Below are 17,550 nucleotides of genomic sequence, written 5' to 3' on the forward strand. Positions count from 1 at the left end.
AGACAGACAGATAGATACATAGATAGATAGACAGATAGACAGACAGACAGACAGATAGATAGATGATACGCTACTCTGTAATAATATCAGGACATAGTTGCAACTCTTACAGACAGCTGTTGATGGCGGATGCGTTTTGTATGATTTTATATGATTTATAATGACAGCAGAGTGTTATCTGTCATTTCTGCAGTTCATAAAGTGGATTACTAGCTGCTACTGATCCTGTCATCCTCACAATTAATTTATCACTGTCGTATCTTCATTACACAAATGTGAGATTGTGAATGTGATATTTCCGTCCCTGCCTTGCGCAACATCTTACTGGAACCCATTACAGCCATATGCCTTAATTAGACTAAGGAAGAGCTATCAACACAATCAATTAATCATCATAAATTACATCACACAGCAATCCATAAATATCTTGGACAAAGCCCGACAGTCAGTGAGTGTGATTGTGTATCATAAATCATGCATACATGAAGTGTGTCTGCGGTTGACTCTTCAATTAGAGGAACTTTTCTGTTCACATACTGTACCAAGAAGCGTTTTCATCGTGTCTCTTAAAATCACTTAGTCTTCATTTTAAAGAGTCAAGAAATTTTACATTTGCCATAATATCTGGATTTAGAGGTTCTCCCCTTAACAGACCTTTTAACTTCACCTCTAAAATAAATGTGTAATAATGTTAAAATCAGGGGAATTCTACTTTGCACTTCTACTTACAACTTGGTCATTTAATTGATATTTAGCCAATGAGTACAGTTTACAATTTGTTGCATGGGTCATTGACAAAAAAGGTTGCCAAGGTAATAAAAATTATAAATATTTAAAAAATCTAGTTTGAAACTTTTGAAATGATTGGTTACACTTTCTATGAAGCCCATATTTATAATGCATTGTAAAGGCATTATAATGCATTCATAATGTCTCATAATACACCTAATAATAAGTTATAACTCATAATAAATTATGACTACAGTTATAATACATTATAAGACATTGCCTATTCATAGATATACTTTAGTATATAATGCATTATAACACAAGCAACATCCAATTTTAACGCAGCATATCTTAATAATGTTTTATGACATGATCATATTATAAGTATTTGTCTGCTTTAAGTAAAGTTACAAAAGCAATATCTTCTTATAAACAGCCATATCATAAACTTGTAACATACAATACATTACAAGTCAAACTTACAGTATATAATGGAAGTTATATATAAAATAAGTCTCTAAATAAGATGCACAACAGTCCATTTTATTGAATAGAGTCCAGTATAAAATCAATTTGATTTTCTGATGTTAGAAGATTGGCTACATGTGTGATCAACATACATATTTAGAGATTCTGATGTATTTAAACCTTGTAGTATGGAATGATTTTCCGGACATTATTCAAAAGGAATTGCAAATTGTATTTGCAATTGCGTTTTCAATTTGTGGACGCATAAAATGTGACATAATCCAAACGCAATTGCAAATCGCGCATTACCGTTTGCATTTTCGTTTAAGCGAACGCACAGTGACTGCCAGATTTCAAATGGAAAAGCAAAGTCCATTTGCAACTGTGTTTCCCATATCTTACGAGTTTTGGCCCTGTCATATTTAAATAGCAATTTCAATTACCATGTATGCTTTTTCACTTTCTCAGCGTCGCGTATGTAGCCAGCCAAAACTCAAGTGGAATACTAATTCCCTTAGTATTTCCATTGATGCCTTACACGGAAACCTGTCAATCAGGGTCAAGGGTGGGATTATGCTATGGGGCGTGTTTGTCTTGGGAAGTGACGTCACTCACAGAAACATGCGCGAGGAGTTTCCTGATTGTAAGCATTTTGAACGGTCTTTTTGCGAGCACCTTGTTCAAAACCCTGAGATCTAATATTGGTCTGAGGCCGCTGTCTTTCTTGGGGACAAGAAAATAACGGCTGTAAAACCCCGACTCGCTCAGGGAAGGTGGCACTCTCTCTATGGCCCTTTTGCACAGAAGGTTTGCTATTTCTGAACGAAGCATGCAGTCTGCTTCCGTGTTCACAGTAGTTTCGAGCCGCGCTCTGAAGCGGGGAGGGCGGCGATCGAACTGTAGCAAATAGCCCTGTTTTATTGTGCTTAACACCCATCTGGAAATCCCTGGGATAGCTTTCCACGCTTTGAAGCGTAACGCTAGAGGGTGAATGGCCAAGTCGCCCTGATTGCCGCACACAGCGAGCTGAACAGAATGTGTGAGCGCGCTTACTGTGCTTATGCATGACTGCTCGCAGACAGCAGGGACAGGCTGTTCTGTGAGTGACTTCCCGATTGAGGTGAATGGGGAAAGAGTCACATCTGTGAAGTGATGCGCGAGCATAGTCACGGGCATGGAACTTACATACAGAGAGGTGTTTGCTGGCCGTGTGACAGAGCGGGCAGAGAAGGGGCATGCGCACGAATTCGTGGGCGCGTTTATTGACTCTAACACTCGAGCTGGCTGTGCCTGCTTTATGTGAGTGGGCTCTGATAGGGACACGGGAAGTGTAATGCTTGTGTGTAGGGGTGAACACTGGATTGTGGGCACATTTTCTACACATAAGGCATGTTTGCTTTTCACAAAATTTCTTTTGTTCGCCGTGAAAACGGCATTTGAGTGCAGGCAAGCGGGCAGTATCACCGGCTTGTTGGCTGCTGAATCCACCACTGCAGTAGCCTGAGAGAAGGGGACTGACAGGGGGCGAAGCTTTGACGGTGGTGCGGCCGCGGCGGGACTGAGCCGTCGTTTCCTTAACAAAGCTAGGAGGACTTCGGTTGCTCAGGTTTCAGCGCAATCTTAGGCCGAGGCCCGCAGGGGGGCGGCGGTGTGCGGTGGCTGTCTGAGCGCGTTCTAGGGCGGCTGCCCTGTCGATGCTGAGAAGTCTGGCTTTGCTGAGCTGGGCGCTGTGAAGAGGCTCGTGCAGGAGGCTGGTCACGTGGGCGGCCTGCAGAGGAGCTAGCGCGACGAGGCAGGAAGAGATTCATGGCTTGGGTGGCTTTCTGGACTTCCGAAAAACGGTCAACAATGCTACTCACCGCGGAACCGAAGAGACCGGACGGAGAGAGCGGCGCGTTGAGGAACGTGGAGCGCTCAGCTTCTCCCATATCGGCTAGTGTTAGCCATAGGTGTCTCTCGGTCACAGTCAGCGCGGCCATGCACTTCCCTAGGGCTTGAGCTGCAGCTTTGGTGGCTCGAAGGGTGAGATCCGTCGCGCTCCTTAGAGCTGAAACAGCCTCTTTCTCACCCCATTCTCGGAGAAGGTCCGCTTGGAGGATCTGTAAAACGGCCATGGAATGCAGAGCAGATGCGGCTTGGCCGGCGGCGGCATAGGCGCGGCCAACACAGGCGGAAGTAGTTCTGCAGGCTTTAGACGGGAGCACTGGCTTAGACCGCCATCTCGCGGAGGGCGGGCAAAGGTGTGCTGCTACCGAATCCTCGACCGGGGGGATGGAAGAGTAGCCCCTCTCGGTGGCGCCGTCCACCAGAGCAAGAGAGGTGGAGACGTGGGATCGGTTCCTGGCCGAGAGAGGCGCGTTCCACGATTTAGAGAGCTCGGCGTGGAGTTCCGGCAGGAAGGTTGCGGCCCGGGCTGCGGGCGCCGCGCGGCGACGGCTCTGAAGAATGCAGCCGTCGAGTCTGTTGGGAGCCTGCTCAGAGGGCGGTGACCACTCGAGCCCGAGGCGGTCGACGGCCTGTGTGAGGAGGCGCGTTAGTTCTTCCTCGACTCAGGCGCGGGTCCTGCTGGATTCCTGGGCCGAGGAGGCGGCTTGGGAGCCTGACCACTCCTCGCTGTCCGAAGCCATGATGGAACAGCAGCCCTTATCCTCCGCCTCGTCATCCGAGATGGCAACAGTGCGGCCGCTCGGCGGCAACTGCGCATCCCGGGAGGGTGGGGAAGAGGGAGAGGCTCCGGCGAGGTAGTCGCTTCTAACACCGGTTCCGGCAGCCTTTGGGAGCGGCGCTTCTTTCTGCGCGGCGAAACGAAAGGCGGCGCGGCGGCTTCGGTTTTGAGTGCTTCGAGTCGAGCCCGCAGGGTCGACATCGGAAGCTCCTCGCAGAGGTCGCATCCGCCGTCAGCGAGGGCGAGCTCTGCATGTTCCAATCCCAGGTATAGAGCGCAGATGAGGTGGCGGTCTCCGGCGCTGAGAGGGGCGCGGCATGAGGCGCAGGTGGTGCGAGGCATCTTAAAAAAGACGCTCGTTGCTCTTTTTGTGAAGTTCGCTGAGGAACTTACTTGCTCTAAAAAGGATACGTCGCCGGATGGAGTAGCTCGCAGGATGGCTGAAGGTGGCGAAGACGGCCGGCTTCTTTGAGCGCTGTCCAAGCTTGCTAGATGCCCCTCGAACGGCGACGCGGCTTCTGCAGTTCAGAGATGCGAAGAGCTTCGCTGAATAGATGAAAATCAGGGTTCCAGCCTACGAACTTACGCTTATATGCACTCTAGCCACGCCCATTTTGGCGGGCTTTGATGCAGTGACGGCGCGGGCGCCTGTCATTGGATGCAAGTTTACTCAAGTTCGTCTATAGGCTGCAGCAGCTGCCACAGAGCAACCTATGAGCTCGCTAGCTAGCCCGCTCAAGGTCTGCAGTTGCTGCACTGCGTTGACAATGGATACAAAATTAAGGATAATTTTTTGGCTTCAATATCTCAGAAAAGATGAATCTTTCCCGTAGCGTAAGCTAGCTTACGCAATACGAGAGAACCTCTCGTAAGAGAACATAGTTTAACTGTGGTTTTACAATAGTAATATGGTTGTAACCATTTAAAATAAGATTTGTTAACATTAATTACCAACATTAGTTAACACGAACTAACAATGAATAATAATTTTATAGCTAATGCACTATGAACTAACATAAATTAACAAGAAAAATAATATTATTATTAACTAACATTAACAATGAAGAATAATTACTGTAAAACATAGTTTGTTAATTGTTAGTTAATGATACCTAATGCATTAACTAATGTTAACCAATGGAACCTTATTATAAAGTGCTACCAATATTGTAGACTGTAGTAACCATAGTTTCTGGTGGAAAACACGTTTTTCTATAGTAATATTATAGTCATATTGTATGTAAAGTAGGTTGAGTTACCATGTTTGTTGGTGGAAACCATGGTTTTAATACATTACATTGTATCCATATACACTGCCTGGCCAAAAAAAGAAAAAGTTGCCGTTTGGATTGAAATAAGCAGATACTTAAGAGCCTATGATTGGATCATTATTGCAGTGATTAATATGTTTCAGCTTGCAACAATTATTTTAACCCTAACTGATGCAGTGTGTAGCTTAGACGTATCCCGTGGTCGTGGAAAAGATGTTACTGTGTTTCTGAAGGGGCAAATTATTGGCCTGCATCAAGCAAAGAAAACAACTAAGAAGATTGCTGAAATCACAGGAATTGGGTTAAGAACTGTCCAACACTTTATTGAAACCTGGAAGGATAGTGGTGAACCATCAGCTTCATGAAAGAAATGTGGTTGGAGATCACTAAAACGCTCGAAGTCACATCGTAAAAAACTGACAGTAGAACTCACGGCTATGTTTAGATAGATTGTACTGTGGAGCGATGGAAAAAGGTCATGTGGTCTGCGGAGTCCAGATTTACCCTATTCCAAAGTGATGGGCATGTCAGTGTAAGAAGGGAAGTGCAAGAAACGATACACCCATAATGCATAGTGCTCACTGTACAAGCCTCTAGAAGCAGTGTTGTGATCTGGGGTTGCTTCAGTTGGTCAGGTCGAGGCTCAGCAACTTTATGCAGCAATAAAATGAAGTCAGCTGACTACCTGAATGTACTGAATGACCAGGTTATCCCATCAATGGATTTTTCTTCCCTGACAGGACGGACATATTTCAGGACGACAATGCCAAGATTCATCAGGCTCAAATTGTGAAAGAGTGGTTCAGGGAGCATGAGGAATCATTCTGACACATGAACTGGCCACCACAGAGTCCTGACCTTAACCCCATTGAAAGTCTTTGGGATGTGCTGGAGAAGACTTTACGGAGAGGTTCGACTCTCCCGTCATCAGTACAAGATCTCGGCCAAAAATGAATGCAAATCTGGACAGAAATAAATGTTGTGACGTTGCATAAGTTTGTCGAAACAATGCCACGATGAACGCACGCCATAATCAAAGCTAAAGACAGTCCAACGAAATATTAGAGTATGCAAATGTTTGAAATCAATTTAAAGTGACGTAATGACTGCCAACTATCCTTTTGTGTACACAAGTCCCAGTCTTTTCCAGCTTTCTTCAAAAACTGAAAAGAGCATTACCATCATATTTATAGATATTGATACAGTCGATTCAATTTGATTGCGATTTCGATCAATTTGATTTGAGTCTTGATCAAGGCCCTGATCAGCTCTTTTTTCCATGACATTTGATTAATATCGAAAAGTGCCTCTAACTGAAGAATAACCCACTCGTATGTGTGTGTAGTGCCATCTTACCTGAGTTAGGTATGATCAGATGTCCTCCCAGCGAGTTAAACGACCCCAGCGCGGTGCAAGTGGGGTCTCGTGTACGTGCCAGCGTCTGGTTGTGCAGAGTCATGGGGTCGCTATCCAAAAGCGAGTGGGTGACTTTTGGGGACAGGGTGGCGGAGAGGTCAGAGGTCACGTCGTCCTGAGGGGTCACCGCACTGGATGAATTGTAGACTTTGATCTTGAGGTTGGGGAGGGGCTCAAGCAGAGGGGAGCTGGTCATGGGGATTTTATCCGAGATGTCATGGAGAGCGTATACTGGGCCGCGATACAGCGCCACCGCTGTGGACAGGTCGGGAGTTGCGGCCAGAAAGTCCGCTACAAAAATATAAACAATAAAATAACATTAATGTCTTACATAACTTAATGTCTTGCAAAATGTTTAAGTACATAAAAAAGTGCACCAGTTAACTAAATGAAATGGCATTTAAAACAGAAAAACATGTAAACTACCTTTAACTGTTAAGGCCGCTGCCATTATCGTACTTTTCACATGACGTCACTACAGTCAATCAGAGCTTTCATAGAATTCAGTTGGAAGCTGGTAATTGTGGTAATTCCATCATGACATGAATACACCATTATTCTTTGGGATTAGAATCTGATTCTTATTTTTAATGATTGAATTTATGCTTCGTGTTTGTGTGTGTGTGTTTTAAATCAAAGTACGATTAACTACAACAACAAAAACAACCCGTTCAAAAGAGTATATTTAAAGGAATAGTTCATCCAAAAAAGAATGAAATCTTGTCCATTCAAAGACAGATAGTCTCACAACTCTCAAGCCTCAAAAAGCACTATAAACTTAACACATATGACTTGTGTGCTATATTCCAAGTCTTCTGAAGTGGAACCCAACGTGGTCTATTCCAAGTCTTCTGAAGTCATCCGATAGCTTTGTGTAAAAGCTTAATTTTTTTAATTTGTTATTCACAGATAATCTGGTGCGTCACGTGCGGTTAAAACGTGAGAACTACGCAAGTGGCAGAATTTTTTAATCTGAATGCAATCATGTATGAGATTTAAAAACGATTGTGGATGAAAGATTTTAATTGAATAAAGACTTAAATTAAGGTCTGTTTGAGACACAAAGCTATCGCATGACTTCAGAAGACTTGGCATACAGCGCACGAGTCAAATTGACCAATCGTAATGTAATTTTTTGTGCTGTTTTATTTTTATTTTTTGCTCGACAACCCCCTTCACTGTTTACCTGTGATGTATGGAAAATAACATCACATTTTTGTGTTCTACAGAAAACATTTATGACATGAAGGTGAGTGAAATAACGATGACATTTTATTTTTGGGTGAACTATCCCTTGTATGGTGTGTGTTACTTTGAAATGGCTGCAGATTCCTTCTCTTCAAAGTGTGTGTGTGTGTGTGTGTGTGTGTGTGTGTGTGTGTGTGTGTGTGTGTGTGTGTGTAAGCTTGTAAAGGACTCTTATAGCCAGTGGCTGATAATCTCCATACTGATTGCTCATTAACATTCAGCTTCCCACAGTGACTAAACAGAGGATTGTCACTACACACCAGCTCTCTCTTGCTCTCTATCTGGTTACACAGGTGTGATTACTCACTCTGAGTGCTACATTCACATTTCCAATGATCATGTTCAAGTCATTCATCATAGTGTGATCGCTGTGGCTGAATTAACCATATGCGTTTTTGTTTGTCCTACGGAATATGCTTCCTCCCCATGTTTTAATGTTTCCATATTTAAATAACGTTTATTTAAAAAAGAAAGAGAAAAAGAACGGTGAATGTGTTTTTTTTGTTTTGTTTTTTGCAACCATTACGATGCATATCATTTTTGTTTACATAACCGATATGCAGAACAGATATATATTAACTGTTGTATAATAAAAATAATCTTCGCCTTTTTACACAGACACACAACAAAAAATGTATTAGACTATAACAATAAAAACACGATAGCAGAAGTGTTTGAATAATTTAATATTAATAATATGTAATACCATCTGTATTTACATACATATGCACTCACCGACCACTTTATTAGGAACACCTGTACACCTACTTATTCATGCAATTATCATGTAGATATGGGTCAGGAGCTTCAGTTAATGTTCACATCAACCATCAGAATGGTGAAAAATTGTGATCTTGACCGTGACATGATTGTTGGTACCAATCTGATTGGAGACCTACTGCAGCCTCAGCTTTCTGTTCTTGGCTGACAGAAGTGGAACCCGACATGGTCTTCTGCTTTTGTAGCCCATCCACCTCAATATTCAACGTGTTGTGCATTCTGAGATGCTATCCTGGTCACTACAATTGTACAGAGTGGTTATCCGAGTTACCGTAGACTTTGTTAGTTCAAACCAGTCTGACCATTCTCCGTTGACCTCTCTCATCAACAAGGCATTTCCGTCTGCAGAACTGCCGCTCACTGGATGTTTTTTATTTTTCCCACCATTCTCTTTACACTCTAGACTGTTGCGTTCACTGAGATAATTTTTTCTCCTCATTCTGATGGTTGATGTGAACATTAACTGAAGCTCCTGACCCGTATCTGGATTTGATGCATTCCGTTGCTGCCTCATGATTGGCTGATTAGATAATCGCATGAATAAGTAGATGTACAAGTGTTCAAAATAAAGTAATTTTTCATGCACTTTATTAGGAACACATCACACAGTGTTTGTCAGTTTATTTCGAGATGCACGTGAATAAAAGTTATAATGACGTACCGTTTAGTAAGTGAGTGAAATACTAATTTAGTAACCAATAGCTCGGGAGTCTTTCTGAGTGATTCTTTCAAATAAACTAGGGCTGTCGATTTAACATGTTAATTCAGTGCGATTCATTTTATTAAAAATAACGTGTTAATAAGGACCGTAATAAGGAAGATTCCTGAGAAATGTAAGCTTGTAGTACCACCTGTTTACTCCAGAGGGCAGTAAGTGAAACTTCAGCTGTGTGAGCAACGCACAGTTTATACAGTGGACAAAACAACCTTCAGCAGAACAACACAAACGTTCGTTACGTTCTTGCGTTCAAAACACTTGATGGAGCGCAAATTCGAACTAAGGGATCTCAAGATGTGTTCTAAGTATTAAACTATATTTCACTTGACACAGTGACCTAAAAAATGTATGTTTATGATGCAATATATATATATATATATAGATAGAATTAATATTTAAACATTATTTGTTTTATGTTTATGACGCAATGCACCCGAATTATTGTTATATGAGGGGCTTTCTCAGCAAATATTTGTATATGCGATTAATTGCGATTAATTAATTGGGACACCATGTAATTAATTTGATTAAAAATTTTATCGATTGACAGCCCTAAAATAAATGGCTCCTAAAAGTCATAATTCGGACTACATTGTTCACACTTCATGTTTGTTGTTTTTGTGTGCAGCTAGCAGCTACAAATGGTTTTAGTTTTATTTCGCAATACCCACTTCTTTTAAATAATTTGAGCATTAGATTCAGACCGCAAACTCACAAGTCAGGTAAAATATTATTATTTGAGCACTGGAGCAAGAGCAATGCAGCAAGAAAGCAATAAACACGCTAAATCCACGACGAAGATATCTGCAGCAGAGCAAAAACACAGCAACGGATGCAGAACGTCTCGTTTCCCCATCAAATCATTCCCTCCCTCTGTATTTATCATCAATTTACTGATGTGCTTTACAACGTCTCCGAATACCAACCCCCCCACCCCTCTTCCACTCTGACAGGGTGCGATTTACACTTCCAGCCTACTTCATGTTTAATTAATAGAAAAACAAAGGAGAAAATTGCAGAAAGAGAGACAATAAGAGATAGAAAGAGAGACGGCGGGCATAAGTATATTAAGCATATTACTGATAACATGTTCAGGTTGGCGAGTGACGGGCATTCTAATGTTCCTCGGATTAAATGTCACCTGAGTCGCTCAGAATTTAACAGTGGAACTCTGGCTTGCAATCCATTCAACACTTGATTGGAATTTTAATATTTTCTGTCTAAAAGTGCCACTTTGCCACCCAGACACACACACTGTTTCGGTTGCATTAGCGAAACCACCCAGAATTTTGTCTCAATAACATCTGAATAATTTCTTAAAATTAAATCATTACATAAATTGTGAAATAAATATTTAAATGCATTACTTAAACCATTCTAAACTATTAAATAATAACATTTGAAGGGTAACAGTTTGCACCGTGCCACTGAACACAAGTGGGCATCGCCTTTCTAAATGGATCTCTAGGGCCCGTTACCACAAGACACATTTTTCATCTGCGACCGCAACGTTTTGGGATTGTTTTTCCATGTGAACATGGTTAAATGAACGTGTTTGATGTCCACGGCGACCCGTCTCTGGTTTTTCAGCGTCTCGCACCATGAGCCCAGCGTCTTCAAAACATTGTGTCAAGATAAAAAACGTTATACTTCAACTTTATAAAGTGCATTTCAAGACAGTTGCATGTTATGCCATTCATTGTGCAGCGTCTATCTTTTTTCTTTGCGAACAGACCCTGAGTGAGTCAGATTTAGAAAATAAAAAGCAACGCTTGTGCATAAATAAAAATCAAACCAAAGCTAATGGCAAGTAAAAAATTAATTGCAAAGCTAGAACAATGAAATACATGGAACACTGTGTGTATAATAAAAATACATTAGTTTATTTATTGATTTTAAACCATTTTAAATGAGATTTATTTAAATATTTAATGATTTAGTTTTAAGTTATTTGGCCCTCCATGCTAAAATAGTGACAGTGCTGGCGAGTAACAGAATACATGTAACAGGATTACAGATTTAAAATTCAAAATATAAGTAACTGTATTCCACTTCAGTTACAATTTAAATAGTTGGTAATCAGATTACAGTTACATTCAAAAAGTATTTTGATTACTGAAGAGATTACTTTGCATTTTATTATCATTTGTTCCATTTAATATTTAGTTGATTCAGTTGGAAAACATTTATCCATATATATATATATATATAATGTGATCCAAAGAGTGTTTGAACAGCGGTGAAACACTTGTTCCCCTTCTGTCGCTCTCTCCACGTTGTGTCGGAGAAGCGACACTAGGGGTCTCTCTTGAGCGCCGATATTCACCTCTGATCTATGAAAAAAGGCCAATGAGAGTTGGCAGCCAGTATTTGCATGTCCGCCCCGGACATACGGGTATTTAAGCGGCGCAAATACGGGAGTTCATTCAGAAAATTTCTTCGGAGCCGATGGTCTGTCTGCAGTTTGCTGCGAGTTACACACCACTACAAACGTTCCTGTTTCCTCTGACGATCTGCATGCTGTTGGATCTTGACGGCGCACAACAGCGGCTTTCTCCTTCTCAGTGCACGGTGTGCACTGTTGCCCCTGAGCGCTTCGACAGCGCAGACACACATACACACACACATTGTGTATTAAAAGAGTTTTTTACTGAAAGAGTAATTTTCTCTAAAAGAGCAAACACAGCGACGTTGAACGTCCTTTTAAGGACGCGTCTTTTTCAAGATGCCTTTCCGCCCCTGTGTCGTTCCTGGATGCGGTAGCGTGCTCTCTGCTTCAGACGGCCACAGGCGCTGTCTCGTGTGTTTGGGCCGCGATCACACCGAGGCGGCGTTTGTGGATGGTTCATGTTCTCACTGCGAGAACATGACCATGACCACGTTGCGGTCGCGGCTCGCTTTCAACAGAAAGCAAGCCACCCCAGCTGCACCCGCATTGCTCCTTCTTCCCACGGGATTAAGGACGGTGCGGTTGGCGCTGGAGGCGATTTGGGGCGGCAGCGGGTGCAGTTTCGCCGGGTAGCCCCCGCGAACCTCCCGTTCCCGACACGCTCGCTGGTCTCCGTCCACGCTCGCAGCGATAGCGGCTTCGCCTCACGGCCTGGCTGTCTATCCTCCCGAGTCCGAAGCAGATGAGCTCGCCGCTGCATCGGATAGTCGCGGTGTCTGATGCCGAGGACTCCCCTGGACTGCTGCCTCGGGCCAGCAGGCCCAGGCGGAAGCCGGCAGCTCAGATGTCCGACATGCTTGCCGGGCCGCCTTGAGCGTGGGGTTGGACTGGAACCCTCCATCCTCCCCACAGCCTTCTCGGTTGGACGATTGGTTCCTGGGGGCAGCGCGCGTTCGCGGCCTCGCATCCCCCAGGTCCCTTTCTTCCCGGAGGTGCATGATGAGCTGGCGTCTACGTGGAGAGCCCCGCTCTCCGCTCGTCTAGGTGCCACCCGCTCCACTCTCTCCACCCTCGACGGCGGAGAGCGCCACGAGTACGACGCGATTCCCCAGGTTGATAGGGCAGTTGCGCACCATCTATGCCCCGGTAGCCCTACCTCCTGGCGAGGTCGCCCCGTACTCCCATCCAAGCCCAGTAGGACAACATCCTCGCTTAACGCGAAGGCCTACACTACGGCTGGATGCGCTGCCTCCGCCCTGCATGCAATGGCCCTCCTGCAAGTCCACCAGGCCAAAGCACTCAGAAACATGCACGGGGGTGGACCTGATCCTGATGTGCTGCAGGAACTGCGCTCAGCGACCGACCTCGCCCTGAGAGCGGCGAAGGCCACAGCGCAGGCACTCGGACAGACGATGGCCACCCTAGTGGTCCAGGAACGCCATCTTTGGCTCAACCTGGTCGAGATGCGTGAGGCTGACAAAAACCGCTTCCTGGACGCACCTGTCTCCCAGATTGGCCTTTTCGGTGACACCGTCGAGGACTTCGCCCAACAGTTCTCTGCGGTGAAGAAGCAGGCGGAGGCCATCTCGCACATCATGCCCCGCCGCCAGACCTGCCGCTCACGGGCCCTGCCCGTCTGCCCGCCGAGGGCGTCCCCTGCGAGAAACCAGCTCCTGCTCCGCCTCAACCCGGGCCCAGCTCTCAGCCCCAGCGTCGAGCACTCTGCAGGCAGCGCCGCCCCTGTCTCACGAACCCCCTCCAGGACCGGAAGGCTCCCAAGCGTTCCTGAGACAGCCGACCCAGAGCCGAAGACGTTAGCTCCGGAGGTGGTAAGACCGCTCCGTCCCCGGTGGAGGGCCGGGAGGAGAATCCTTTGTTTTTCATTTGCCACACCCCTGGCCGGGGCTGTGGTACCCACATTCTCAATAAAAGAGCTATTTCCTTTGCCTCTGGGTCACCTGGCCCGCAAATGCCGTTCTCACGGCAATGTGCTTTCAGATCACAACAGTCCGGTACACGGACGCGGCGATCCGCCTTCCGCCTGCCCACGACTGTCCCCGGCTGGCCGGTTCAGGCGAGTCCAGAGGGCGCCAACATCAGACCTCCTCCTCAGTCAAGAACCCGCCCCCTGCGGGCGCGGAGCAAGGTAAGTGCTTTGAGTCTATTCTCAGCACCTCAGCCTCAGGCCGCAACGAAGCCGCCCGACGCTGCATTACCTGTTCCGCCCGCTGCGAGGCCCTGCCGGGTACGTCCAAAATACTTCGTCCCTTTGGTGCCCCTAAGCGCAGAGCTGGGAAGCGTGGCTTTAAGCTTCCCAGCGCATCACGCTGGCTGCACGGACCATTCGACTTCGATTACGCAATTCAGTTTGCCCGGCTTCCGCCCCCTTCAGGAAGCGTCCGCTTTCCGCAGTACGCGGCGAGCACGCCAGTTCCCTGCGTGCAGAAATCGCGACCCTCTTAGCCAAGAGCGCGGTAGAGCCCGTCCCTCCAACCGAAATGAGGAAGGGTTTCTACAGCCCTTACTTCATTGTACCCAAGAAAGCGCGACTTACGACCAATCCTGGACTTGCGAGTTTTCAATCGGGCCTTGTTAAAACTCCCGTTCAAAATGCTTACACAGAGAAATATTCTGGCTGGCGTTCAGCATCTAGATTGGTCTCGTCTCACGAGCGAGCGTGCTCAGTCGGTGCTGGACTGCCTCGCTTCCTTCAAGCCAGGCACAGTGGTCCCTCTAAAACTTTTCCAGAGGCTCCTGGGGCATATGGCATCCTCCTGGCCGGTCGCGCGCTGGGGTTGATGCATATGAGACCACTCCAGCACTGGCTCCAGACTTCGAGTCCAGAGACACGCATGGCACCGCGGCACGCATCGGGTAAGGATCACCCCGCCTGCCTCAAAACACTCCGACCCTGGACAGACCTCTGCTTTTTACGGGCAGGAGTGCCCCTGCAGCAGGTGTCCCGGCGCGTCCTGGTCACAACCGACGCCTCCGGTCTGGGTGGGGTGCCGTGTGCAGCGGGCACGCAGCAGCGGGCCGTTGGAAAGGGGCCCGCTGCGTTGGCACATCAATTGCCTGGAGTTGCTGACCGTCCTTCTTGCTCTCAGGAAGTTCCTCCCGTTAGTTCGGGACAAACATGTCCTCGTGAGATCGGACAGCACCACGGTGGTGGCGTACATAAATCGCCAAGGCGTGCGCTCCGCCACATGTCACAACTTCGCCCGCCGTCTCCTCCTATGGAGCCAGCAGCGACTCAAGTCAGCTGCGTGCCACTCACATCCCCGGCGAGCTCAGCGTCGTAGCGGACGCACTATCGCGACAACGCCTGCCCGGCGGGAGTGGAGGCTTCACCCCAGTCGGTCCAGCTGATTTGGGAGCGGTTTGGCAAGGCCCAGGTAGACCTGTTCGCGCCCAAGAAACCTCCCACTGCCCGCTCTGGTGCGCCCTAACAGAGGCTCCCCTCGGGACAGACGCGCTGGCACACAGCTGGCCCTCGGGGCTGCGCAAGTACGCATTTCCCCAGTGAGCCTTCTTGCACCGGTGCTGTGCAAGGTCAGGGAGGACGAGGAGCAAGTCACGTTGGTGGCCCCCTACTGGCCCACTCGGACTTGGTTCTCGGAACTCAGGCTCCTCGCGACAGCTCCTCCCTGGCGAATTCCCCTGAGAAAGGACCTCCTCTCTCAGGGACGGGGCACGCTCTGGCACCCGCGCCCAGACCTCTGGAACCTCCACGTCTGGTCCCTGGACGGGACGCGGAAGAGCTAGCCGGCTTACCGGCGACCATTGTGAATACCATCAACCAAGCCAGAGCTCCCTCTACCAGGCACCTTTACGCCCTAAAGTGGCGCCTGTTCACAGATTGGTGTTCTTCCCGAGCCAAAGACCCGCAGAGATGCGCGATTAGGTCAGTGCTTCTGTTCCTACAGGAGAGGCTGGACAGGAGGCTGTCCCCGTCCACCCTCAAGGTGTATGTTGCCGCTATCGCCGCCCACCACGATCCTGTAGACGGCAAGTCTTTGGGTAAGCACGACCTGATCCTCAGGTTCCTGAGAGGCGCCCGGAGGTTGAATCCCTCCCGGCCAGGCCTAGTTCCCTCCTGGGATCTCTCGGTAGTCTTGGCAGGACTCCAGAGACCTCCCTTCGAGCTGCTCGAATCAGTTGGACTCAGGGTCCTCTCTCTTAAGACGGCCCTGCTGATCGCGCTCGCCTCCATTAAGAGGGTCGGGGACCTGCAAGCGTTCTCTGTCAGCGACACTTGCCTGGAGTTCGGTCCGGCAGATACGTCTGTGATCCTAAGACCGCGACCGGGCTATGTGCCCAAGGTTCCTACCACACCATTCCGAGATCAGGTAGTGAACCTGCAAGCGCTGCCCCCGGGAGGAGGCAGACCCAGCCCTTTCATTGCTGTGTCCAGTGCGCGCCCTGCGCATTTACCTGGACCGCACACAGAGCACCAGACGCTCTGAGCAGCTCTTTGTCTGCTTTGGGGGACGGCAGAAAGGGAATGCCGTCTCCAAACAGAGGCTCGCCCACTGGGTTGTCGATGCCATCACACTGGCTTATCACACCCAGGCCGTGCCCCTACCCTTACGGGTCCGAGCTCACTCAACAAGGGGTGTTGCGTCCTCGTGGGCACTGGCCAAGGGCACCTCCCTAGCAGACATCTGTAGAGCCGCGGGTTGGGCAACACCCAACACCTTCGCGAGGTTTTACAACCTCCGCGTTGAGTCGGTTGCGTCTCGTGTTTTCTCAGGTCCGAGCCCGTAGAACTCGGTAACACGTAGACTGACCGGCCGGGTGGATCGCTTGCGCCCAGCGCCCTTTTCCTGACGTCAAGGTAAAGTAGTGCGCCTTCTTCCCGGACTTCCTCCGGGTCTGCGGTTCAGCGGAGGAACTCGCCAACCCAAGCCACTGCGGGTACCCTGATGGCTACCCTGTACTGGCATAGGTGCTCCACAGGTAAAATAGAAGGCCTCCTGTGCGGACGCCCCCTGTGTGTATTTCCACGGTTCTGTCCCCTTACGAGCGGACCCCCGTGTCTCCCTTAGGCAGTTACAGCTGCCCCGGTCGCCATGCTGTAGCAACTCCCCCCTTCGAGGCTGGGATCTACCACCGCACCATACTTTCCACACGAGCCCTAAGACGGCCGTGTGACGTTTCTACCACTTTTCCTCCCCAAGAAAAAGGGCAGGTGTGGTCTCCGCAGGGTCTGGGTAAGACCCCCTTCCCTATATGCGTGTAAGGGCCCCGGCCGTGATTGCTCTATGCGAGAAACATAGAGAGAAAAGAGGCCCAGCCAGGCTGGCCCGTTCCCATGTTGGCAAACATCGCCTTGTTCCCCACCCAGGGTAACTAGAAGGATCCCGATGTTCGTATGGGGCATTGGGGAAGGGTACGTGCAGCCGGGTACAGACGATGCGTGGCACTGGATGAATCCCTGCCTGCCTCTGTATCGGCAGTTCACGTACACGGTTCAGCACATGGCAAGATTGGAATGGGTCCCCTAGTGTCGCTTCTCCGACACAACGTGGAGAGAGCGACAGAAGGGGAACGTTTGGTTACGTATGTAACCTCCGTTCCCCGAGGGAGGGAACGACACGTTGTGTCTTTCCTCCGCCATGTCACTGAACCGAGCCACTGTTGTGGCCGGACCATTTCGGCTCCTCAGAAAAATCCTGAATGAACTCCCGTATTTGCGCCGCTTAAATACCCGTATGTCCGGAGCGGACATGCAAATACTGGCTGCCAACTCTCATTGGCCTTTTTTCATAGATCAGAGGTGAATATGGGCGCTCAAGAGAGACCCCTAGTGTCGCTTCTCCGACACAACGTGTCGTTCCCTCCCTCGGGGAACGGAGGTTACATA

General features: G+C 48.0%; 1 protein-coding gene across 1 annotated transcript in view; it reads right to left on the bottom strand.

Annotated features, from left to right (window-relative positions):
• Positions 1-17,550, bottom strand: part of LOC127622940 (netrin receptor UNC5C-like) — a 189,098-nt gene that overhangs the window by 17,866 nt on the left and 153,682 nt on the right. The window contains exon 9 of the mRNA XM_052097134.1: positions 6,490-6,840. Coding sequence (XP_051953094.1) covers positions 6,490-6,840 — 351 coding nt within the window. The remainder of the gene's footprint in view (positions 1-6,489; positions 6,841-17,550) is intronic.

This window comes from Xyrauchen texanus, chromosome 3, assembly GCF_025860055.1.
Source record: "Xyrauchen texanus isolate HMW12.3.18 chromosome 3, RBS_HiC_50CHRs, whole genome shotgun sequence".
Lineage (NCBI taxonomy): Eukaryota > Metazoa > Chordata > Actinopteri > Cypriniformes > Catostomidae > Xyrauchen > Xyrauchen texanus.